Here is a 26,717-nt window from a genome sequence, read left to right as displayed (position 1 = left end):
TTTGACCATATGTTGCTCCAGAAGTGTTCCATGTCTGTTATGTTTGGTGGATTGTCTATTTTAATGTGTGTGTTATCTATTGTCTGGTAAAATTTCTTTTGGTTTGTGTTGAATGTTTTGTTTTGTTTCCTTCTATTTTCACTTTTTTTGTATCTTCTAAGTTGTTTGGCCAATGCTTGTAATTTCTGCTTCTTTTCATCTAGTTGCTCTATCGCTTCTTCTTGTGAGATTTTACCTAACCTTTTTAGTTTTTTTCTGACATTTCATTTCTTATAAATTGTGTTAGCTGTCCGATGTCTTTTCTCAGTTGTTCTATTCTGGTCTGTAGCCTGTGTTGCCATGCTGGTTTTGTGGGTTTCTTCTGTGTGTTGGTTGGTTCTGATCTCTGCCTAGTGTGTATATTTAGTGTAGTGAGTGCTCCTATATAAACCAGTAGTTATATCTCTTCCATAGTTGTGTTTTCATTTATTTTGTTGTGTATGATTGTGTTGATAGTTTTTGTTGTTGTTTCGACTTGTGGGATATTTGGTGGTCTATGCAAGAATGGTCTAATGTCTGTATTTGTGTCTTTGTATTCTATATATGTCAGCTGAAATTTTTCTTCTATATCTAACATGTGTGTCACTTCGTGTTCTATTTGTGCTTGTTCTGGTGGCTGTCTTAAGGTTTCGTTTTCCTCTGATTGTTTAATTGATGCATGTTGTTCTTTGTTTGTTTGCTCTGGGATGTTTGAGTCCATTACTGTATTTTCTTCTTCTTCTGATTGCACATTATTTTGTTCCAGTATTTGTTGTACTTGTTGTTTGATGTTTTCTAATTCTGACTGGGGTATCCTGTTATTTTTGATTATTACACGAATCTGATCAACTAGTCGTTGTTCTGTTAAAAATTTTAATTTTGGGTATCTGGTAATAAATGTTGTGTATACTTGTGATCTGTATCCAGTTGTGTTGGTTCCTAGGTTTGTTGCTTGGTAATAACAGAACATGAGGTGTCGTTCATCTGACCATCTCATCCTCTGTCTTAGTTTTCCTTCTAGGGTGGTTGCAGGAAGCATATCCTGCAAAACACCTCTATTTGGATTTAAATCATTTTCCAGTTGGCTAGCAGTGTCGTTACCATTGTGGGCGGGCATAGGGTTCAAGCGTCGTCCCCGACCATGACGGCGCTTGTCCGAGGCTTCTTTAGTTCTGTCCTGAACCAAGTAATCACACTAAAAAGGGGGTTAGCCCTATTAGTGGTTTGTTCTTTTTGTTGCCTTTTACGACTGGCAGAACATTATTATTATTATTATTATTATTATTATTATTATTATTATTATTGTTATTATTATTAGCACCAACAGAATTCCATATAGGTGAGGATGCCAAAAACAACACATTACTTTTTTGTTTTATTAATTAATCATCTTCATTTAAACTTATGCCTAATGAACTAGGATTTCCTTGCTATATACATGTATTGTTAAGTTACATTGCAGAAACCTGTATCTTTGGTAATGCATTATTAAAAACACAATTATGTGGAGGTAATTCATTGTACTGAATGCATAATGTGACTGCTTTAGACAAACATGAGAGCAGGTTTTCAGTAAGCAATAAATAAATAAATAAATTTCTTCATTACAACTGAAGGAACTAATGTGTAACATCATGTCATCCCAAGAAACCACTTCTACATTGATTGTAAGCTGGATTTCACCAAAAATATGAAGGCTTACTGAAAATTAATGCCTCTGAATTTTTTATGTGAAAACTCTTAAAACCTTTCAAAAAAACATATGTTATTAACATTCTACATCTTTATTCTTCATCTCCACATATTTTCAGGCCTCTGCCACTAGAGGGCTCCAAATTATAACGTGTAACATGAGAATATGTAATGTAACTATGATGGTGCAGGAGAAACAGCATGCTGTAATTGAGTTTCAAATTAGAAGTGTTCATCTACACATGGGGAACCCTCTCATTCGGCATGACAATGTCAGACCACACACAAGACTTGTGGCATCTGCAACAGTCTGATGCCTTGGGTTCACTGTTGTCAATCGTCATCCATACAGTCCCGACTTAGCCCCATCTGATTTTCATCTGTTTCCAAAACTTAAAGAACACCTTCAAGGACTTCACTTTGATAGTAGTGAAGTGATGCAATCAGAGGTGAGGTTGTGGCTCCATAAATAAAGTCAACCATTCATGACTATATCCACAAACCGGTCTCTCATATGGAGAAATGTGTTTGTTCCCTATGACTATGTTTACTTAATATAAAAAAGGTAGACTTTTCAATTAAGTACCCATGTAATTGGGCTCAAATTCCACCCACACTCACCTTAAAAAGAAACGCAATACTACATAAGCATGTTACATGTTACAATTTTCTGTGCACTGCCTGTAAAAGGAGGCATTTATGTTGTGTCCTTACATTTGGATTAATGTATAATTCATTGCTCTCTAATTCTTCAACTGTGCCAACTGGAATACTGCATACTTCACTTTCGAAGTGGCCCCAGACAGAGAAGTTCAGATGACTGAAGTCAGGTGATCTTTGAGGCCAAGGCACAGGAACTGCTCAGTCTATCCTCCTAGGACCATATAAACACTTTAGATGTTATCTTACACTAACGACAAAATGTGCTAGCAACCAATCATGCGTGTACAACATTTTCCATTCTTGTGCAAAGGGGACACCCTCAAGCAGTACTGAAAGATCACATTGCAGAATATGAAAGTAACCCTGTCCATTAAGTTTTCTTGAAAGTATGTGTGACCCAATGAGACAATTACCTAGTACCCCAAAACACACATTTAATGAGAAATGTACCGATGTGGTGATTCTTGAACAGCATGCAGGTCTATGTCACTCCAAAAATGATTATTATTTATAAAAATTAAATACACCATCACCTGTGAATCCCCACTTTGTCTGTAAATAAAATGTTACAATGGTTGACTGCAGTCTGTTGTTGAATACACTGACAAAAAAAATCATCGAAGGACAATGTCTGTTTCACTGAGATATTCATATCATTGGATGGTATATGAGTATACTGAATTATGATGTGAAATTCTCCATACAGTAGTGTGGATTAGTACAGGCATCTGTGCAGTTATTATCCTCGATGATATCCCTGACAAAAGTTCAATTTCAAGTGTAATGTGTGCAGGTCTTCCTGCTCCCCTGCCAGATACAAAGTTCTACTTTTGTCAGAGATGCTGATGAATCCTTATAAGTGTGCTCTTTCAGTGTGTCTTTGTTCAGGGTATTTTTGTCAATACCAACATGCAGTTTCTTATGCAGTGCCATCAGCACTGCCATACATCAAATGCATGTCTTTATACTCTTTTTGCTGTAACGTTCCATTGTGATTACACCTGACATTGTTCAGACAAGGGAAGTGACTGCTATGAATACACACTGTATCTATCCTGTCTGTCCTGTACATAATGTTGGATTACAACTAAACCTTTTGGCAAATCTCTAAACAACATCACATTATGGACTGTTTCTTGTGCACAATGAGGAAAGAATAACTATGTTTAGAATAAATGAAGTCAGTGGGACTTGTATACACAAGTTCACCACTATCCTGAAAATGGCTCATTTGAAGACCAATGTTTACTGGAATGTGTTCGCTTCCACATTACATAATTTTACCCATGTCAGTTTTTGGTAACAATTATGTTACACCCTGTATACACAAAACAGATTACGAAATTCCTAAAACAGGCAACAGATTATCAATGTTTTTACAGCAGTTCTGTGGGTATCACAAAAACTTGGAAATGTTCTGATCTTATAGTAATATTTATTAGAGAACTCAAATCAATGTTAATTAAACATAAGACTAGGCATATGCCTAATAGCTATACTATGTTCAACAGAGTTCTGAAACAGAAGTACACAGAACCTCACTAGTACAAATTTACTCGAGTATAATGAGAATACAGTCAAAATAATATTTGTCATGGAAAAGGATACAGAAGACAGTTTAACTTGCAAGAAACTTTAGCAAGTTGCTCTGGTTCATTCATCTTCCAGAGTGAAATGACATTATCTGCAGTAAGAATGGCAAATTTTCTTCCACATTCCAACCAATGAAGTTCAATGATCCACTCATCAACATGACATCTGATTTTGTTAAGGATTCTGGGGACAAATAAAGAGATATTTTTTGAATATCATTAAAAATCAGTCATAATGTATATGGTACAGAATTTTATGTTACCATATATATATTTTCAAAATATAAATAATGCATACTTTGACTAAAATAACTTTCTACATCTATACCTACAGCCATACTCTTCAAACCATTGTAAAGTGCATTGCAGAGGGTACTTTTCATATTACCAGGCATTATGGCTTCTTCGTGTTTCATTCATCTGTGGAGCATGGGAAGGATGACTGTTTAACACACTGGAGACCAAGGCTGAGCACAGCTTGGTCCACAACTTTGTGTTAAACAGACCACACCTGATTACAGGTCGGACCCTAACGCACTGCTTTCCGGGTGGGAAGGAGCGCCAGTCCCCGGCACGAATCCGCCCGGCAGATTTGTGTCGAGGTCCAGTGAGCCAGCCAGTCTGTGGATGGTTTTTAGGCAGTTTTCCATCTGCCATGGCGAATGCGGGCTGGTTTCCCTTATTCCGCCTCAACTGCACTATGTCGGTGAATGCTGCGCAAACAAGTCCTCCACGTATGCGTACACCACCATTACTCTACCATGCAAACATAGGGGTTACACTCGTCTGGTGTGAGACGTTCCCTGGGGAGTCCACCAGGGGCCGAACTGCACAATAACCCTGGGTTCGGTGTGGGGCGGTTGAGGGGTGAAGTGGACTGCGATAGTCGTCATGAGGTTGCAGACCACTGCAGCTGCAGCAGGGATGGAGCCTCTCCGTCGTTTCTAGGTCCCTGGTTAACATAACATAACATAGGTTGGGCCACAATTTTCTCAATGGTTGAATCACCTGTTGATCGGAAACTGGACTCATTTTGTATGAGAACAATGTACGGACATCTCCAACCTGCCCCTTGACTGTTGCTAAATTCTGTTATCAATTTCTAAAATTATCTCAAAAGAAACATTAGCGAACATAACAGCTGCTGTCGTGAATGGCTGAGCCAACATGATCATACCAAGTTTAAGGGCAAGCCATCCTCCAACTCTATGTTTTTTGTGGGTTTAACATGTTCAGTATGTTCTGCACCTACATCGAAATCTACAGTTATACTCCAAAAACCACCTTCTGGTACAAAGCAGAGGGTACTTTGTGTACAATAACCATTTTACTCCCCTTCTCTGTTACATGCATGAATGGGACATGGGTATCAGAATGGCTGTCACTATGCATCAGCGTAAGATGGCATTTCTCTGGTTTTATTGCCATAGTCATTTTGTGATGCAAATGTAGAAATAATATGTTGTGGGCTAGTACTCAAGGTGCAACAAGTGGGCATACTGAAATTATAACACCAGGCCCTTCTATGAAAACATGTTGAAAGTGACACTGTACTCGGATGTGTTAGCACTGTGACTATATGTTTTACTCTTGATCAGCCGCTAATGCAGTCAATACTGACAATACACACTGAAAGGTCAGTAAACATTTTTTAGCCATCCCAACATTTGTTGCCCATTCTCATGTATCAGCCTGGGACATGACATATGCTACTGCAATGCAGCAGTGCTACACAGTTACTGTTGGAGTACTAATTAGTCTTCATATTTTGTTGTCCCTGTTAATACATATTGATAAACCAATCATCATACTAGACTAAATGGATCCACTCTATGGAAAGGACAAACAAAATTTTACTTAAAAAAAAAAAATCAACATTTTTCCACTGAAATGTATGACAAGCAGTATTTTTATGAGCTTACTATGGCTACACATTGCCACAATGAAATTGCCAATATCTGCCAAAAAAACAGAGAAAATTCATTTGATACCTGGTTTATGTGAAAAACTCAGTTTTCCAAGTCTGAATCCCAAACATTTTGCACAAATATCTAATGGACATGGATACTCTCCTCTATATAGCTGTCAAAACTCACAATTAAATTGTGAACAAATAGAAAAACTCATCACTCATAAGTATATGTCAATAAAATTGTAATTATTTATGAATTTTTAACATTACCTATGTTGCTTGTATGTATGTACGCATAAATACAGATTGAATATAATAGAGGGAAACATTCCACGTGGGAAAAATATATCTAAAAACAAAGATGATGTGACTTACCAAACGAAAGCGCTGGCAGGTTGATAGACACACAAACAAACACAAACATACACACAAAATTCAAGCTTTCACAACCAATGGTTGCTTCATCAGGAAAGAGGGAAGGAGAGGGAAAGACAAAAGAATGTGGGTTTTAAGGGAGAGGGTAAGGAGTCATTCCAATCCCGGGAGCAGAAAGACTTACCTTAGGGGGAAAAAAGGACAGGTATACACTCGCGCACACACACACATATCCGTCCACACATACACAGACACAAGCAGACACTTGTAATGGCCTTTACAAATGTCTGCTTGTGTCTGTGTATGTGTGGATGGATATGTGTGTGTGTGCGACTGTATACCTGTCCTTTTTTCCCCCTAAGGCAGCGTTTAACAACTGGCCGGTTTTGAGTGCGAGTACTCGCGTCTGCTCAGGCACGTGCTCGTGAGCAGCTGCAAGGTCGCAGAGTAGGGAGGGAGGGGAGGGAGAGGGAATGCGCGCGCACGTTTGAATAGGGCCGCAGCGTGCCTATTGAATTCGCGCCGACTGTGTAACGTTTAAAGTACTACGATCAGCTCTTAACAGTCACTTAGCTGGTTAAGAATCATGTGAAGTCGCCGTTGTGTACCCCTAACCATGCTTTCGCAGTTCAACCCCTATTGGGAGGAATTGTATCTGTTTACTGAAAAAGATGGTGTTACCAAAATGTTTAGTATGTCACAAAACACAATTCTTTTACGAAATTTAATTTGCATCGACATTATATGTCGTACCACGCGAAAGACTACGGACGTGGAAAATGTGATTGACCAGATCATGCACAGGAAGTTATTAAAGTTAAAAGGAAGCTATCCAAAGAAGATCTGGATGACGAAGAAAAATCAACTGAGGCAGCTCTCAGAGTGGGTTAAAAATTGCTTTGCTTTTAGCAAAATCCCTGTGCCCCTTAACTGTTGGCGATTTAATAAAAGAATGTTTGGTAGTTGCAGCGGAACATTTGTGTCCATCTCAAGTTGAACAGTTTCGGATTGTGCCATTATCTAACATGACCATTATGCGTCGCATACAGGACATGGCAGACGACGTCCAGAGCCAGCTTGCAAATATCTGGAAAGATTTTATGGTGTATTCTCTAGCTCTGGACGAAAGTGTTGATATCACTGGAACAGCGCAGCTTGCCATATTTATTAGAGGTGTTAATAGAGATCTTCAGGTGAGGGAGGAGCTCCTCGATGTAGTAGCCATGAAGAACACTACAACCGGAGGTGATATTTTAAGTAGTGTTGAAGAAAGTGTTGAAAATATAGGATTGTCGTGGAATTCTTTAGTTTCAGTGTCTACAGATGGTAGAGGCATACACTAAGCTAATAAAATTATGTGGCACGTGTACATTCTCCTTTATTTGTTTCATTTGTCACAGTAATAATTCGTGAGTGATATCCCTGCAGGTGGCCGCAGATTTACATCGACTGGCGGCAGCTGTTGTGTACCCCCACGTGACTCTCCCCACTCTCCGCTCTGGTCCGGTAGTGGGGGGTAGCGTGTTCGCGCTGCTCCGTGCTCGCGCCTTGCTGCTCACAGCTTGCTCCGCGAGCACATATGTTGTGAAGCCCTGCCCTAAGGTAAGTCTTTCTGCTACCGGGATTGGAATGACTCCTTACCCTCTCCCTTAAAACCCACATCCTTTTGTCTTTCCCTCTCCTTCCCTCTTTCCTGACGAAGCAACCATTGGTTGCAAAAGCTTGAATTTTGTGTGTATGTTTGTGTTTGTTTGTGTGTCTATCAACCTGCCAGCGCTTTCGTTTGGTAAGTCACATCATCTTTGTTTTTAGATATAAATACAGATTGAAGTATATATGCTAATCTCATTTCCTAAAGCATGTATATATGATTATTTTTGCATTAACTGACTATTCCCTTGGTTCTTGGTTGAATACTTTATACATTATGAATGAAAAAAAAAAAAAAAAAAAAAAACAAGACACTGACATTGGCATAACAGCTGAAATAATATATATAAAATAATAAATATTGTAGAATATTACACCAGTGTTTTCTTTTGTTTCCATTCACAATGATTTTTTTTTCATTGTATAAATGTAAACTAGTAGAGTATATAGTAATACAAATAAAACATGACTTACAGGTCAGATCTCATCTGATTCAATCTAATGAACCTCAGCCTGGAATCTGTCAGTGCATTCCTCTTTAAACTACTGCTGGATATGTTACAGTTATGACTGTTTCCAGTGACTAATTGTCAGACATGTAGTGAAACAATAATAGGCACTTGCATTTCTTCATAAGTAATACATCATATAGGTTTATACTGAGGGTCAAAAGCTATCCCTGCACCAAGCATTCATCTTCTGCATGCTATACTGCATTTTACAACACTATTCTAGCATTGCAAATCATCTGCATACAGAAACATCACTTGCAAGAAACCTCACAAATCTTTATTTTTACCCATCAATATATAATAAATAATAATGACCCTGTAACACTCCTCTGGGATGTACTCAAAGTTACTTTTCCATTTGATAATTCCTTCCCATTAAGAACAACATGCTGAAGTCTATCTTTAAGAAGTCTCCAATCAAACCTGAAAGCTCAATATCATATTCTGTTCAGTAGATGACAGTGAGGCACCCTATCAAACATCCTGACATCAATAAAAATTGCATCAATCTTGATGCCACTATTTAGTGCCTTCTAGACCTTGTGGACAAACATGAAAAACCAGATTTCAGAAGTTTGCTCTTTCCAGAATCTATGTTGATTCCTACGATGGAGATTTGAAAACTGAAATGAAACTATATGGTTCCAGAGACCTTTTCACATCTCAAACATCTATGATGTGTGTATATATACAGACTGAAGCAATGAACAAAAATTTGTACTGCGGCTGCTCTCTAGGCAGATGTGCTAACCACTATGCCACCCTGACACAGTGGCTTTGCAAAACTGGAAAACCCTCTGGCAGTAGCAGCAATTTAACCCAGGTCTACATCTATATACATACTCTGAAAGCGACCAATATGGTGCATGATGGGGGTACCTTGTACCATTATGATCATTCCATTTCCTGTTCAACATGCAAATGGAGCAAGGGAAAATAACTGTCTATATACTGCCACACAAGCCATAATTTCCATTACCTTGTATCTGTGTTCCTTACACAAAATGTACATTGGCAGTAGTAGTATAGCTCTGCAGTAAGCTGCAAATCTTAATTGTCTAAATTTTCTCAATGGTGTTTCAAGGAAAGAACATCGTCTTCCCTCCAAAGATTCCCATTTGAATTCATGAAGCATCTCCGTAATACACGCTCACTGATCAAACGTACTGGTAACAAATCTAGCAGCATACCTCTGAGATGCTTTGAGGTCATCCTCTAATTGGATCTAGTGGTGATTCCCAACACTCGAGCAGCTCTCAAGAATGAGTCGCATAAGTATTTTATACCTGGATCCTTTATAGATGAGCTACACTTTCCTAAAGGCCTCCTGATAAACCAAAGTTTGTTGTTCAAGAGTGCTATCATGTATTTCATTACCTGATGGCAACAAACAATAGGTAGCATCAGTTGATTACGTACACAAGTTGTCAGATAGAAGTGATCACATGTCACAGCTGTGTCCTGGTCTCCACAGTACCACAAACATTCATGGCAATGACTTCAAGTTACTGTCATTGCTTGTACCTACCACCAAAGTTCCAATGAAATTCCTCAGATAAGGCTTCACAGAGAACTCTCCCTCATTAGGGCTATGTCTCCCCAAACCTTCAGAAAAATTTACTATGATCACTGTCATACATCTGACTGGCCGAAGTCTTCATCTCTCCAGTTGAATTATTTGTTAGCTACTTTCATTGCTATTGCTTAATGCTTTTCTCCCCATATTAAAAGAAACACACAGTCATCGATAATGTCCATTTCTGAAATCATTCCTGAGTAAACTCAAGTAATGTTTAGACTACGGATATCAACAAAATTCCATGTCTTATTGCATCATAAATTTTACTTTACTGAAGATGTTGCACCATATGTCTTATTAGTTTATTATCTATTTTTAGTATTATTATATACAGTGTAAAACTGACAAGTCACCTATGACACAATCTTTGATTGTATAAGGCATGTTATGTGATGATAAAAATGGAAATGGAAAATGGAAATGGATCACCTACCGGACATTATCATTGAGAAATGGGACAGCCTGTGTTCAGGTCCCTTGTGAAACATTTCTGTTGATTTATCTATGCTTTTTTTCATGCTAAGATCAACTGCAAGCTAGGTAACTACATCTAATCAACTGATTCAGATGAAAACTCCTTTGTAAATTATAATGTAAAATATTATTTAGTAAAAGTAATTATCAGACTTATCGAGGAATTTCTCTAACCCTTAAAAAACCACACATGTACACACCACATATACTCTGCTAGCCAAGTAGCTACTTTTGGGTGTAATGCACTAATGATCTATTAAAGAAGACCTCCACAATTTTTCATCCAGAAACACACCACACAATCCTCTGAGCCTCTAGTATAAGCTCTCCATCCAGCTCCAAACAAGAGGACAATAACTGAGTGTGGGAACAATAGCGTAAAATAATAATCATGCTTCCTCAGCATGTGAGAGCCCAGCTGCCTTGATCAAATCAGCCAGCCATATAAAGGAACAGAGGATGGTCTCTGAACCAAGGTAACAGGTATCATTCATGCAGAAATGAACTATTTGCAACTGCATGCTCCATGCAATAGGCAAAATGTCATATCTATTGTTAAGATGTAAGGTAAAAGCCATGAAGCCAGGTACCCACATTTGTCATTCACACAAACATACAGTGTTTGTACAAAAAGTATTTAGGAAAGTTTGGGAAAAATAAGTTTATTTGGGATATTGCTACAATGCCTAAAAATTCTTCAAAGTACAGCCCTTGAGTGTTAACAAATTTTTTCTAGGAGCTTTACCTTGACTTGAAGGCTCCCTGATCGGCAGATTCAGGAAGGTCCTTAAGGATACACATGCAAGCTTCTTTGATGACACTTAGGATTCCATGGTGGTGACCTCTGAGGGAGGATTTCACTTCTGGGCATACGCAATAGTCTGCTGGTGCCAAGTTGGGACTGTAAGAGGGTTGGAGAATTGTTCACACACACACACACACACACACACACACACACACACACACGGACAAGTTTAGTGCATATCTTTCACATAGCCAAATCTTCAGTGACAATGGAGTGCCGTGTCATTTTATCAATGGCAAATGCTTCTGCAACCATGTACACACTTAACCGATGGTCTGAATTCAGTACTTCATGCACACTTCGCACACTGTCACTGGTTCTTGATGTCGACAGCCATCCAGTATGTGCCTTATCCTCCACACACTCTCTGAGCCATCTTTGGACAGCTTGTGCCTCTTAAAAACTGCAGTATGTGACATGCTTTCATCCTTTAACACTTGCTGAATCATGTTCAATGTCTCTGTACCCAATTTCCCAAGTACAACACAAAATTTAATGATGTATCACTGCTCAGTCATTCGCTGCATTTTGCACTTGCGCCAAGTCACTAGACAGTGTTCCACTAAAAATGTGATTCCGTCTAAACGAATGCTCACAGGCAACTGGTACCTGGCATGTGTCAGAAGTCACACCCCTCTGCCATCACTGAGCATGCACAGTGTGAAGTGCTGTAACAAACAGTCATGACAAGAAAAATATTCCCAATACTTTTTATGCAGACTCTGTATGTGACTCCTTCATTGTCCACCACTCACTCTTGGGTGCATACATACCAGCCAGGTCATCTGCATGAGAAGACAGTCACATCAGTGACCCAAGTAAAGCCAGAGTTGTCATATTCTTCACTCCACATACCATAATGCTGCCACAGCCCAGTGGAGCAAACTGATACCTATCCACCATGGCTAGCACAACTTCAACCTGGACACTGGTGAATCCTCCTCCTCCTCCTCCTCCTCCTCCTCCTCCTCCTCCTCCTCCTCCTCCTCCTCACCACCACCACCACCACCACCCACCACCACCACCACCACATCCGTACAATAAAGACAGTCCGTATCCATCCACCATACAACTATACAATAACATGAAAGAAGATATGAAATTATACAATCAAAGTCTAACTGAAAACTACAGTGGCACAACTATAACAAGAGATCAAACTACATGACTGTGGACTGAAGAAGATGGAAATTTTGGAAATTTGTGGTAAGGTCTTAAGGGACCAAACTGCTGAGGTCATCAGTCCCTAAGCCTACACACTACTTAATCTAACCTAAACTAACTTATGCTATGGACAACACGCACACCCCTGCCCGAGGAAGGACTCGAACCTCCGATGAGGGGGAGCCACACGGACCGTGACAAGGCGCCCTAGACCGTGCGGCTACCCTGCACGGCTGAAGAAGATGCAAAGCCACATTACTGAAACACAAACTACAAAGAATGGATGAAAACAAGAAAATAAGAATAAGCCCTTGTGCATTTTAGACAAATAAAGCTATTTCATAAAAGTAAAAATGAAAGCTATTACGTAAGCACCTAGTATTAATGTGATGTGTACAGGCCAATAATTTAATGTTGGCTGTTTTGTAGGTATTGTTCAGCTTTTTCAGATACAGTAGTTTCAGCAGAATGGTGTGTCTAGCAAACATAATATTGCATCTAATACAGCAGTCAAATGACACAGGCCAGATAAAAGAAAAGTACTGGTTAGAAATCATGTAACCACTATTTTGTGGCTGCAAACTTCAAGATCATGTACCAATCAGAAGAAAACCTTAGCCTTTATCCAAAACCTACATTACACTTACAACCATCATAAAAGCAAACAATGTTGTGAGTCCAGTGAATTTTTCTCAACAGACTCCAATGGCAGACTCTACATCAGTAGTGCAGAGCATCATGGAGAGGTATACTGTTGAAATCCCAAGTTTAGTATATGCACAGGTGTGACAATGTCACTATACTAAACATTCAATGTGAATAATTCACAGACCGATGGTTGCCCAATAGTAGCTGGGGAACAGTATCCCATGAGAAGAAAACAAACTCACCATGTGAGTCAGTCTATGGGAAACAAAGAGTTTGAACCCACATAGAGACAGGCATGAGAGCAAAACAGCATGTGGCTGGTGTGGACGGCTAATGGCTAAGCACTCAGCAACAACTGAAAGTACGGAGTGCAATGTGAGGCCCACAGTCATTGAGCTCTGGGTAACTACTGGCTCAACTGGCCTCTTACCACCAACAGGTAAATACCTCCACCAATGTGTCTGCCCATGCTACACATCACAAGCACATGGCATGTTTCTGCACCGTCCCACTGCACTACCCACACCAACTCATCTGCCTTCATTGTGATGTCCACTAGTGGGGATACTAAACCGAGAGTGTATGTTTCAGGAAGAATCAAGCAACATATTACTTCCGCCCACATACATCTTGCAAAATGATCATTATGAGAAAACTACAGAAAATAGAGATCATACAGTGGTCTAATGACAATCATCTGTTAAGGCAGTCTAAAGCAGTCTAAACCTACAGATTTAAACAGCTTTAAACTGTCTTAACAGACATGGCATAATAATTGTCTAACAACATTTAGCACTGTACTTGACAATGGCATAAAAGCCAAACTCTAGACAGTGCAAAAGATAAATACAGTAACACACAGTCAAATGTCAGTTTACTCTTTCAAAAAGTTTTAACAGTGTGTTTGTATACATCAACACAGTTATATATTTTGCTGCATATAAACAACCAATATGTATGTACAAGAGGCATTTGAAAAGTCCATGCAAAAACAAAAACTACTAACGTGTTTGGGGTAAACCTTTTTTTTATTTTTTGACATAGTCTCCTTTTAGACTTATACGCTTCATCCAACGCTGTTCTAATTTGTTGATCCCTTCCTAATAATAGGAACTGTCCAAGTCTGCAAAATAGCTATTAGTTGCTGCAATTACCTCCTCATTTGAATAAAATCTTTGTCCCGTCAGCCATTTCTTCAAATTGTGGAACAAACAGTAGTCCAAGGGAGCCAAGTCTGGAGAATAGGGGGGATGTGAAATGAGTTGGAATCCTATTTCCATTAATTTTGCAACCACAACTGCTGAGGTGTGTGCTGGAGTATTGTTGTGATGGAAAAGAACTTTTCTGCGGCCCAATCACGCGTTTTTCTTGCAGCTTGGTTTTCAAACGGTCCAATAACGATGAATAATATGCACCTGTAATAGTTTTACCCTTTTCCAGATAGTCGATGAGGATTATCCCTTGTGAATCCCAAAAGACAGTCACCATAACCTTTCCAGCTGAAGGACTGTTCTTCACCTTTTTTGACACAGCTTCTCCCTTGGTAACCCATTGTTTAGATTGGTTTAGATTGTTGTTAGATCTTGGAAGTATAGTAATGTATAGTAATGTATCCATGTTTCATCCACAGTGACAAAATGACACTTAAAGTCCTGCAGATTCTTCCTGAACAGCTGCAAACCATCCTTGCAACACTTCACACGATTCCGTTTCTGGTCAAATGTGAGCAATCGTGGAACCCATCTTGTGGATAGCTTTCTCATGTCCAAATGTTTATGCAAAATATTATGTACCTGTTCATTCAAGATGCCCACAGCACTAGCAATCTCACGCATCTTACCTCTTCTGTCATCCACCACCATATCATGGATTTTATCAATGATTTCTGGAGTCGTAACCTCCACAGGGCGTCCAGAACGTTCAGCATCACTTGTGCCCACATGGCCACTCTAAAAATTTTGAAACCACTTATAGACTCTTCTAATCAAAGGTGCAGAGTCACCATAATGTTTAACAAGCTTCTCTTTAGTCTCCTGAGGTGTCTTGCCTTACATAAAGTAATGTTTAATCACCACACGAATTTCTTCTTCGTCCATTTTTTGACAATCGACTTCCTTGATTCACACGAATGCCAATCACAAAGAAATAGACCAATATGGCTCAAACTTGGTGTGCGTTCTGCAAAGTTGCTATGTTAATCTTTGCTTTTATTAACTAGGTTTTCGTTTAAATATAATGTCCTTAAATATGAATTGGCTACAGATTTCAATGCTGGGCCATCAACAAGTGTCAGCATGCGAGCCATTCAATGGAAGATCATCAATACTGGCTTTCACAGCCGAATGCCCACTCGTGTACTGACATGAAGCTTTACGCCTCCCCTGGGCCCATCAACATCAAAACTGGAGACTGTTGATGACTGCAAACATGTTGCCTGGTCAGACAAGCCTCATTTCAAATTGTATCACGTGGATGGACGTGTACGGGTATGGAGAGAACCTCATGAATCTATGAACCCTGCATGACAGCAGGGGATTGTTCAAGCCAGTGGGGGCTTTGTAATGGTGTGGGGCATGTGCAGTTGGAGTGATATTGGACCCCTAATACATTTAGATATGACTCTGACAGGTGACACGTATGTAAGCATCCTGTCTGGATCACCTGCATCCATTCATGTCCACTGTGCATTCTGACGGACTTGGGCAATTCCAGCAGGACAATGCGACACCCCCCATGTCCAGAATTGCTACAGAGTGACTCCAGGAACACTCTCCTGAGTTTAAAAACTTCCGCTGGCCACCAAATTCCCTAGGCACGAACATTATTGAGGATATCTGTGATGCCTTGCAACGTGCTGTTCAGAAGAGATCTCCACCTCCTCGTACTCTTATGGATTTATGGCCCTGCAGGATTCATGGTGTCGATTCCCTCCAACATTCCTTCAGACATTAGCTGAGTCCATGCTATGTTGTGTTGCAGCACTTCTACGTGCTCACAGGGACCCTACATGATATTAGGCAGGAGTACCAGTTTCTTTGTCTCTTCAGTGTATTTTATTAATGTGGTCATTTCTGTCTACATAGGTGAGAATGAACAAAATATTTTTGTGTTCGGAGGAGAAAGTTGGTGATTGACATTTCATGTAAAGATCTTGTCATGCCTCTGTTTTAATGATTGCCAGCTGATCTTAGATATCATACCTGTGACATTTTCTACCTTATTATGCAATAATAAAAATGAGCTGCCCTTCTTCGAACTTTATGGATATGCTCCATCTGTTCTATCTGGTAAGGGTACCATACTGCACAGCAGTACTTCAGAAGACGATGGACAGCCTCTTCAGTAGATTTTCTGCATTTTACAAGTGTTCTGCCAACAAAATGAACTCTTTGGTTTGCTTTCCCCACAATACCCTCTATGTGATGGCACCAGTTTAAGGTGTTTGTAATTGAAATCTTTGGATACATAATTGAACCTACAAGCTTTAAATTTATAAAATGTATCACATAACTGAACTTAACAGATTTTTTAATACTTATGTTCAGTATTTCACACTTTTTATTGTTTAGGGGTCAGTTGCCACTTTTCACACTACATAGATATCTTGTCTAAATCATTTTGCGATTTGTTTTTAACTTCTGAAGACTTTACTTGATAGTTAATGACAGCATTAGATGCAAACAATCTAAGATGGCTGCTCAGGTTGTGTCCTAAGTCGTTCACATGGATTAAGGACAGTAGAGAGCCTATAATACTTCTTTGGTGGACTCCAGATATTACTTCTGTTTCACCAGAGGACTTATACCAATTGCTGTGAGCTGTAACCTTTCTGACAGTAAATCACAAATCCAGTTCCACAACTCAGACACAGGAGCAAATCCCATGACATAGTGTACAATACTAGTCATAAAAGTAAAGGAGGGCAATTGAGGGAGGTATGCCTTACTGACACTCAGCACAAAGCAAACACGATCTAACACCACATAAGACATGTGTATATATCTATAATATTTGTACCTATAGTTAATAATAGCATATTTTATTTGCAGAAAAGCTTTTGTGTCTTCTTCGAAAAGGTACAGAAAACAAATGGGGAAATTTTGGTGTCATATTCCAAGTAATAATTCCTTTTCCATGTGATCTTGATGCAATCCACAAAATTGTATGTCGCATTTCATTCATAGCAGTGCTGTAGCAGCCTTTGACTGTGGCTGCAATTTTCCACTGTAAGTTTTTGTGCTGTCAGGTGTACAAAGTCATTTTAGCAGTATCAGGCCATGACAATGTAGCCACACTTGTATATATGTGTGCACATCAATTATGTTTACCAAATAAAGTTTATTATTCTTAATATCACAAAAAATTTCACAGACTGGTAATAAACTCTACATATTTAAGTGAACTTAAGCTTAGCTCAAGCCTCCAAATAGATGTGGGGAAAAATACTGTAGAAATAAAATAGCTGTAAAAGACAGACAACACTCACAGCTAAAATTAATTGAGGTCAAACTCCACATCAACATAAATAAATGGTAGTCTAACTGACAAACCGTGCAATAACAGTAAGTGCCAATACATGACAAGAATAATCAAAAGTCTCCACTGGCAAACTAAGTCAAAAATCAGACTCAGTGCGAATAACTAAAAGGCAAATTGTCTTAATTCACAAAAATACAAGTCCTGATGAACAACCGGCAGAAATAAAAAAAAGTTCTGTGCACTGCAGAATATCTCTAAGGTCCCACTGAACTGATACAAAATATTCCAAAGAGTCACGACTGATGATGCAACAATTGGTATCGCTGTAAAGTGTGTGGCCACATCACTGCTGAAACTAGCATAGGTCTTGCATCTGCCAGTTTGTCCCAACCAATAAGAAAGAGTACCACCACCCTCTTAGGTCCTCAGTGCACCCTTCCCTCGAAAATCCAAGCCTCTGCCTCACTTAATGACTTCATGCTATCACCAGACTCTCTTACAACTTTTTATATACAAATGTAATTGAAAATCTCTGTGTGCAATTAGATGCATGCTAAAAATCTAAACAAAACTGGAATCTTACACTTAATTCTATGAGCAGTAGTTTGCCTACAAATTAATTTTTACAAAATTGCAAATCTTAGCAGCAGTCATCAAAACAGTTTATGATCTCTATACCTTCACTAATCCAGTATATATAAATAAATAAATACAAATATGTAAGGCACCTCTGTCTAACAAGAATTTGCCTACTCTTTCCACTGCTGCAATCAGAATTAACAAAACTCTAATCAATTTTGAATTATGGACAAAACTTAGTTGATTTATAAACAATTAAAAATGACAAAAATGTAAATCTTACAAACTAAATGTCATAGGTGATGTGTAATCTCATCTGGCAACATAAAGTGTCATGCTATTACTGTCTTGGATAAAATGACATGCCAATTTTAATTAAAAGTTCAGTTCAAATGCCTCTCACAGGTTAATTAATTACACTATGAAACATGTGACTAATGCAGTCAATGCGCATTGATAAGTGATAGAAATTGATAGTAAATGATATTAATTATTTATTGGATTTCAGTTAAACAAATCTTCTCAGCACTATATCTTTCCACACCCATTATCTCGAGTGTGTATCTGCATATCAACAGAATCATCTTCACTACCTCTTTAACATGACATATTGTGCTTTTCTGTATCTATAATTGCTTGCCCTGCACAGGTTCAAATGTGAACAATATAAACCTACCCTTTGTGCACACCTCCGGGTGGAACTGACATCATGTCCAGAGCATTCAAATCTGACAGGAGGACATGCAGGCTCCTAGCCTCACTGCTCTGCCCTGTCATGCCATGCCACCTTTGCATGCTGCTGGACACCCATCAGAGGCATGCTCACCTGGCTTTTGCAATCCATAATGCACACTCCAGATGTAGCCTCCAAGCAAAATTAATCATGTTTCAGTCTTTTTATTTGTTTACAACTGATCAACACCTTAATTATAATGGTGAATCCCACCATTAATTTTCCCATTATTAATTTGGATAGAAATTGCAATAACAGTAATAATACAAATATGGCTGAAATATATATGCATACAAATCCACTAAAATCCTGTTAGAGTACTCACTCTTTAAAATTCAGGTTTAAGTGAAGAAAAACAACTTGTCTTCCACCAAAAATAGCAATTCTTTCATCTGACTGTGGAACTATACCGTGAATCCTCTGTCCATGGAAGACCAAACAATTTAATAAACATTCTGAGGTCTCTGCATTATATATACTGAACCACGGTCCAGTTCCTGCAACATAAAAGTCATAAAAGATCAGGATACAGAAGTAAAAATATGGAAAACACTGGCACTGTTGCTTATTTTACTAAACTTGCCAAACAAGCAAACAGGAGACACAGATATATTAATACGTTTCACATAGCCAACATACAGTGAGAGTGTCTGCAGCAAGAACATTGGTGTTATCTCAAACCTGTCACATGAACTTCTGTGTTGGGCAAACATAAGCCGCATGGCAGCAGACACTCTTCCAGCTGATATTATGTGACTTAGTCTCTACAACTGTACTAAAGAGCTAGTAGTGCTGAGGCTTACATCCAGTTCAATCACTATTGCATATGAATTTTTATCTGGAACTATGACTTATATTAATTCCTATCAAGAACTATTTTTGCTTGTTTCCATGGACTAATAGACAATTTTAATCTGTTGTTACAGAAGTCCATTTGCGTTCAATAAATGTTGTTGGTCTTAAAGTGAAGGTAATAACACAGGCAATGAGGTGGTTCCAGTTTGGAACACCAATTGCTACCATGGATGCAAAATTCTTTGAGCATTGACAGGAACAATTAAACCAGCATCAGGAATTGGGTCAAATATCTAACTAGTTCAATGCTGCAGAAGTCACAGGTACTACCAGCCCTCTTGTCATTTCAGCCATTTAACCAGTCTCAGAAAAACTGAGAAGTATATCAGAAACGTCTCATGTTGCACTATCTGGCAAGCGATATCAAATGGCCAGATTGTTCATGGGACTTTCTGTTGTCTGTAAATCCACAGTTATATTCCTGGTTCAAAAGTTAACCCCATTATCTGATCCATCCAGGTTAATGTTGTCTGACCTATTCCCTTTTCCATCTGATCAATTTTTCAACAAAATACATGTGGTAGTGGCACAGCTGGAATTCTTACAACCCCATACATCAGATGCTATAAATTACGCTTCTTTTATTGTGGATTTGCATGGGTTGAGTCAAAAATTCAGTTCTTCACATGTGTGTGTGTGTGTGTGTGTGGGGGGGGGGGGGGGGGGGGGGGGGAGTAAATCATACACAAAAAGTTTAACATTTGAAGTAATGTGAGTCACTTAGTCCTAGTGCTCTTGGAATATCACACACAGTGCAACAAACTTTTTCAGCACACTTTGACATTTCTCATGCTGCCCAGAGCTGTAGCAATACAGTGCAGTGGATTTATGTAACAGACTCTAAAGTGTTCCACAAGTTCCATTCAGTGACAGCCCACCAGACTGCTCTGCAGACCCACGGCAGTACCATGCATTGTTCACGGCGATACACTTTGTTTCCAAGGTGCCGGACAGGAATGTCCACAATATGATGATTCAGTTTGTTAGTTTCATGTTCCATGGATCATGTTGCATGATAAATTGTAATGGCGTGGAATGAGTCATTTTACATTCACATCGCAAATTAATTTGTAAACGTGGCTACATGCTAAACATTTATGGGCTGTTTTTTTTGTGTACAGATGTGAGTTAGCAATTTCTGTGCACCACCTATTACACATTAGAATAACAGAAATTATTCTATGGAACAAGAGGAGTTGTCAAGGAGAAACTTTTTAGTTTGTTTTCAAGTTTTACTCTGCTGTTTGTCAGACATTTTATATCACTCGGAAAGTGATCAAAATTTTTAGTTGCAGCAGTTTGTACCCCTTTTGTGCTAAATAAAACCTTAATGTGGAGTAATGAAAGTCATTTTTCCTTCTGGCATTGTAATCATGTACATCATTGCTCTTTTTGAATTTTAGTGGATTATTTACAATAAATTTCATGAGGGAATAAATATACTGTGAAGCAGTAATCAGAATGCACAACTCCTTACACAGATGTCTACAAGATGATTATGGGTGAGAACCACATATTATTCTTACAGCATGTTTTTGAGCAATGAAGATTTACTTTCTTAAATATGAGTTACTCCAGAACATTTTTCAATATGACATTATTCAAAGAAAATATGCAAAATATGTCAACTTACAGATTTAGCTCTCCCCACGATTTTCAGTGATTCTGAGTGCAAATATGGCTGAACTAAAAGGTGGAATCCAAAATTTTCAGGACTGCTGCTGCCATCTGGAAAGTAGGAGTAGTAGATCTTTGTACTGCCAGGTGGCAAGAGCTGCATATCTGATGAGTCAGTGTGCGGAGTGGCAGTCAGCTGGGAGGATGTGTTGTATGTCAACAGTAATTTCCGTAATACTCTGTGTTTGGTGTGTGGCGATTTTACGATGGATCCGCAAACAGAACAGCGCCTGTGTATCAAATTCTGTGTGAATCTTGGGAAAAGTGCTACAGGGATGAGAGCTGGATTTACGGTTATGACCCAGAGACAAAGCAACGATCGTCCCAGTGGAAGAGCCCAGGCTCTCCAAGACCCAAAAAAGCGAGACAGGTGAAGAGCAAAGTGAAGAGCATGATCATCGTTTTCTTTGATACCAAGGGAATTGTGCACAAAGAATTCATCCTACCCAACCGAACAGTGAATTCCGCATACTACTGTGATGTTTTGCAATGACTCCATGAAAACTTGCGGCAATGATGGCCCAAACTTTGGCATCAAGGGAACTGGCTCCTGCATCACGACAATGCGCCCTGCCACACATCTTTGTTCATCAGGACCTTTTTGACAAAAAACAACATGACACTTGTACCCCACCCACCGTACTCGCCAGATTTGGCACCTTGCGACTTCGCGCTATTCCCAAAACTGAAATTTAAGTTGAAAGGGCGTCGGTTCAACACTGTAGAGAGGATTCGAGAAGCATCACTGTTGGTGATAAACACCTTCAAAGAACAGGACTTCCAGAAAACATTTGACCAGTGGCAGAAGTGCTTGGACCAGTGTGTATGTGCAGATGGGAACTACTTTGAGGGTGATGGTGGCCATTAATCCAAATGTAAGGATTTCAACAGATGGCAGAACAAGACTAAGAGGAATTGAGACCTATGATTTTATCATCTTAGGCCTCCCTCAGTATGGAATATTTACTTGCCTATCTGGATGAATAGACATTGTTGATGATAAGCAACTGTCCGATACTACTTCAGAATAAATTCACTGAATGCTAATAACTTTTTTGACTTCTGCTGTGTTAGGTACAGATGTACTACCTATTGGTGACGAGTGAAAATTTTTGCCAGACCAGGACTCAAACCTGGATTTCCCACTTATCGCAAGCAGTTGCCTTAACTGTTAGGCTATCCAGGTGTCCCTCCCAGACCTACCCAAACTTCTGTATGTCTCATTATCACTGGTGAATGAATACAGAGTATAGCTGCGAGCATTCAGTGATGAATGCAGGTGACTGTTGTATAGGGATGTAGACAGTGTGACATATGGAAGTTTGGATCAGTCTGGGAGGCATGCTTGGATAATCTAATGGTTAAGAAGACTGCTGACAATAAGTGGGAAATACGGGTCCAAGTTCCAGTCTGACACAAATTTTTTTATGTCACCAGTAGGTAGTACATCTACACCTAACACAGCCAAAGGCAAGTTATCTGCATTAAGCGAATTTATTTCGAAGTAATATTGGATGGCCGTCTATCGTCGACCATGTCTGTTCATCCAGACATGCAACTAAAAATTGTTTACCATTTCTTCTGTTTCTGTATGTATGATTGGACTGATTACAATACTTGTGTCATGTGCAAAAAGAACTAATTCTGCTTCTTGTATATTAGACAGAAGATTGTTGACATATCTGAGGGACAATAGTGAACCCAAGGTTGAGCCTTGGGGAACCCCCTACATGATTTCTTCCCAGACAGAATTATGTTCCCAGACTACATTGGTTGCATTACTGTACAGCTTTTTGCATTCTTTTGGTTAGATATCACATTATCCATTGGCTGGCTACACCATCAACCCCATAAAACTTCAATTTATATGGGAGAATACTGTGATTCCCACAATCAAATGCCTTAGATAGAGTGTAGAAAATACCAACCAGTGCTATTTTGTTAGCTAATGCTTGTAAAATTTGATGAGTGAACATGTAAATCGGATTCTCAGTAGGGCATCTCTTCTGAAACACAAACTGTGATTTGCAGGGGATATTAATGTTGCTAAGGTGAAATACTATTAGGTTGATGCATTAAGTTCCTAGTGTTCTTGTTTTGCATGGTGGTATTCTGGGCGCTATGCATTTATTTATCGACTGTCCTTTTTTATTTGTAGTTCACTGCTATTATTTGAATTTACATACTGTCATTTTCTCATATGGAGACAGTGAGTAGAGCTATGGACACTAGAAAAGGAGTGCCAAGTAGAGTGCCATTTTTGACATTCTTCTGTTTGAGTTAAACAGAGGGGCAACAGCAGCAGAGGCAGCCAGAAACATTTGTGTTGAGTATGAGAATAATGCCATTGGACAGAGCACAACAAGAAAAGGGGTTTCTTATTTTATGGAGGATTGTTTTGACATTGGTGACTCTCCACACTCAGAAAGACTTTTGGGGTTTGAGGAGTATCATTTAAACGCATTAACCCACAACAATCCAAGTCAGTATACTCAGGAACTGGCAAAGGTGATGAACTGTGATCATTCCACCATCATGTGACATTAGCATGCAACACAGAAGGTTCAAGAATTGGGTGTATCTCTACCACATGCTCTAAGCCAAAATCACTAACATCAGCAGGTGGCCATATGTGCATCTCTGCATGCTCATCATCAATTTGCTCATGAACACCCTCAATCATTCCCATCCCATATCATTACTGGTGATCAGAAATGGTGTCTTTATGCTAGCATAAGAAGAAGAAAGGAACAGTTGAGCCTAAATAAAGCAGCAACACTCTGTACAAAGACCTGCCTGCATCCATGAAAGATAACATTGTACATCTGGTGCACAATAACGTCTGCCCACATTCTGATAGACTGACAAAAAACAATACAGGAGTTTGGTTGGGGAGTCATTCCTCGTCCACATTATGCACCTGATCCTGTGCCCTCAGATTTTCACCTTTTTTGTGCCCTATGGAACAACCTTCAAGGAACTTTCTTTCTGGATGAAAATGTGCTCCAAACATGGCTCAACAAGTTCATCTCAAAACCATGTGACTACTACACTCATGGAATTGAAAAGTTACCCCAGTGTTTGCAGACTGTAGTAAATAGTGAAGCAGAGTATATTATTGACCATTAAAGTCTCTGTTATGTGCATCTGCTGTGTTTATTAAACTTATGGAAAAAATGTTATGAACTTATGCATCAACCCAATATAAGAGACACTCAAACTCAAATGATTTCTACAGTTGCAGAATCGAAAACTTACCCCAGCTTTGGCAGACTGTTGTAAATAGTGAAGGAGAATATATAATTATGACTAAAGCCTCTGTTATGTGTATCTGTTGTGTTTATGATTTAGTGGGTAGGATATGGAGGAATAAATCACACATAGTAATTCACTTTTCCTACAAATACTCAAAGGTCCTTAGCAGATTTAGACACAGGCATGTTCTGAACATGCCTCTACATATTCTCTGATGTGCTGAAGTCTCTCTTCTCTGGAGATATTGCCTAAACAAGTGACCTCTGGTTGAAAGAATGTGCATTTGGGAAAATTACAATTAAGGCAATTCTATTTAAGGGCTTCAAAAACCAGATGTAGACTGTGCAAATGCTGTTCTGTTCTGCAACCAATGACCAGGATATTATTGAGCTAATTCACAGAATATGGGATCCCAGCAATATTCTGTTTAAGAAACCTCTGGAATATGGCAGGGGCATTAGCCATGCCAAAACGCAAACAATTATATTGATGAAGTCCAAATGGCAAGTTGAAAACTAAAATCTTTATTGTCTCTTCATCAAGAAGCAACTGAAAATGTCCCTCTGCTAGATCAATTTTAGAATATTTACATCAAGGCAGTGCAGAAAAAATTTATCTGGATAAGGCTGGCATAAGAATCAGTGTCCACTTGGGCATTAATGGTTTGCTTAGTTCTCATCCTTAATGGTCAATGGAATTAGGGGAGCTTCGCAATGTCTTGGACTTGCTGTTGTCTTTAAGACAGTGTGGGATTTCCCCTGACCTGGCTTAAATGCATGGCTGAGAGCCTTTCAAACAAAGATGTTATGAATATTTACTTTAATTAATGCCATAGTCAGAAGCAACAACATGAAAAAAATATTTCACTTTGTGTCATTTTCCAATGCAGAGAGGGGTGGGACAAACATGGTTTTTCGGAAGTACCTCTTGGGTTTCAGAAAAGTAGTGTATAAAAACTACAAGATACGCAGAAAACAGTCATATATTGGTGGATAGAGCATCCCTCTAGGGTTTTAACTCACATTACACATGGTCACTACAGGCATCATTTGTGTGGTGGAAACATCAATAAGTGTGTGCAATTCATTGTTGTGAATTGTATGTGAAGATGTGGCAGTAGCCTACTTTGCGTCTCTGTTAATTGGGTTGCTTATCTGCAGGCATGAACTAATTCAGTGAGAAATTACAGAGTGGAGCTGAGGGTTAACAATAAAATCCTAATACTGCACAACCTACAGATGAAACTATAATTATAAGTTCTGCAAACCATTAGCAGGCTTCCCTTTACCAGTTGGACTTTAATACATAGTAATAACATACAGAAAATTCCCATTAATTTTCTAATAACCTATCATGGGACACACACATCACAGTGATAGTCAAAAAGTTAAGGTGAAGCAACTGAAATGAAATTTTTGTAGGCAATTTAGATGTTAGGCAGAAATATATTTTGTCTGTATGTGACATAGCTTTCGATACCATTGCTTGAGTGTTTATTTTTTTTACTCATCTGTCTGGGACACTTACTATGTTGATTGATCATTGTAGAATGAATTTTTGATGGCACAACGTGCCATCATCATGATGCACATTCACTGGGTAAACCTACGAACAAACATTAATATATTTCATTATGGAAAAAAAAGAAAAAAAATGGTAGTAAAAGGATTAAACTTTTATGGATGCACACTCATAGATATTCTTTGGCGGTGACTATTCCCAGTAATTGGTGCAACCATAAAATTAATGGTATCTCCACTTAATTATTTCAATTTGCAAAAGATTACATTTTTTTACTCTGAGGGCTAGCTGCCACTTCCTGCACTAAGTGTTGTGCCTCTGCAGGTGCTCATGCATTTCATCAGAATATTCTGGAATTGCAACTTCCCAATACACAACAGCATTAATTGCATACAGCCACTCAGAGCTCCTAATGTTATCCACAGATCATTTACGTACATTGTGAACAGAAACAATCCAGTAACACTTTCTTGGAATATTCCCAAATCTATTTTCACACCCAACAATATCTTGCCATTAAGAACTGCATACTGA

General features: G+C 38.9%; 1 protein-coding gene across 1 annotated transcript in view; it reads right to left on the bottom strand.

Annotated features, from left to right (window-relative positions):
- Positions 1-26,717, bottom strand: part of LOC124721697 (WD repeat-containing protein 6) — a 292,998-nt gene that overhangs the window by 193,703 nt on the left and 72,578 nt on the right. Inside the window, exons 2-3 of the mRNA XM_047246781.1 lie at positions 19,201-19,372; positions 3,982-4,149 (exon numbers count right to left, since the gene is read on the bottom strand). Of these exons, the coding sequence (XP_047102737.1) occupies positions 3,982-4,149; positions 19,201-19,372 (340 nt within the window). The remainder of the gene's footprint in view (positions 1-3,981; positions 4,150-19,200; positions 19,373-26,717) is intronic.

Source organism: Schistocerca piceifrons, chromosome X (assembly GCF_021461385.2).
Source record: "Schistocerca piceifrons isolate TAMUIC-IGC-003096 chromosome X, iqSchPice1.1, whole genome shotgun sequence".
In the NCBI taxonomy this organism is placed as follows: Eukaryota; Metazoa; Arthropoda; class Insecta; order Orthoptera; family Acrididae; genus Schistocerca; species Schistocerca piceifrons.
Note: the sequence above shows the minus strand (reverse complement) of the source record. Positions and strands in the feature narration are given on the sequence as shown.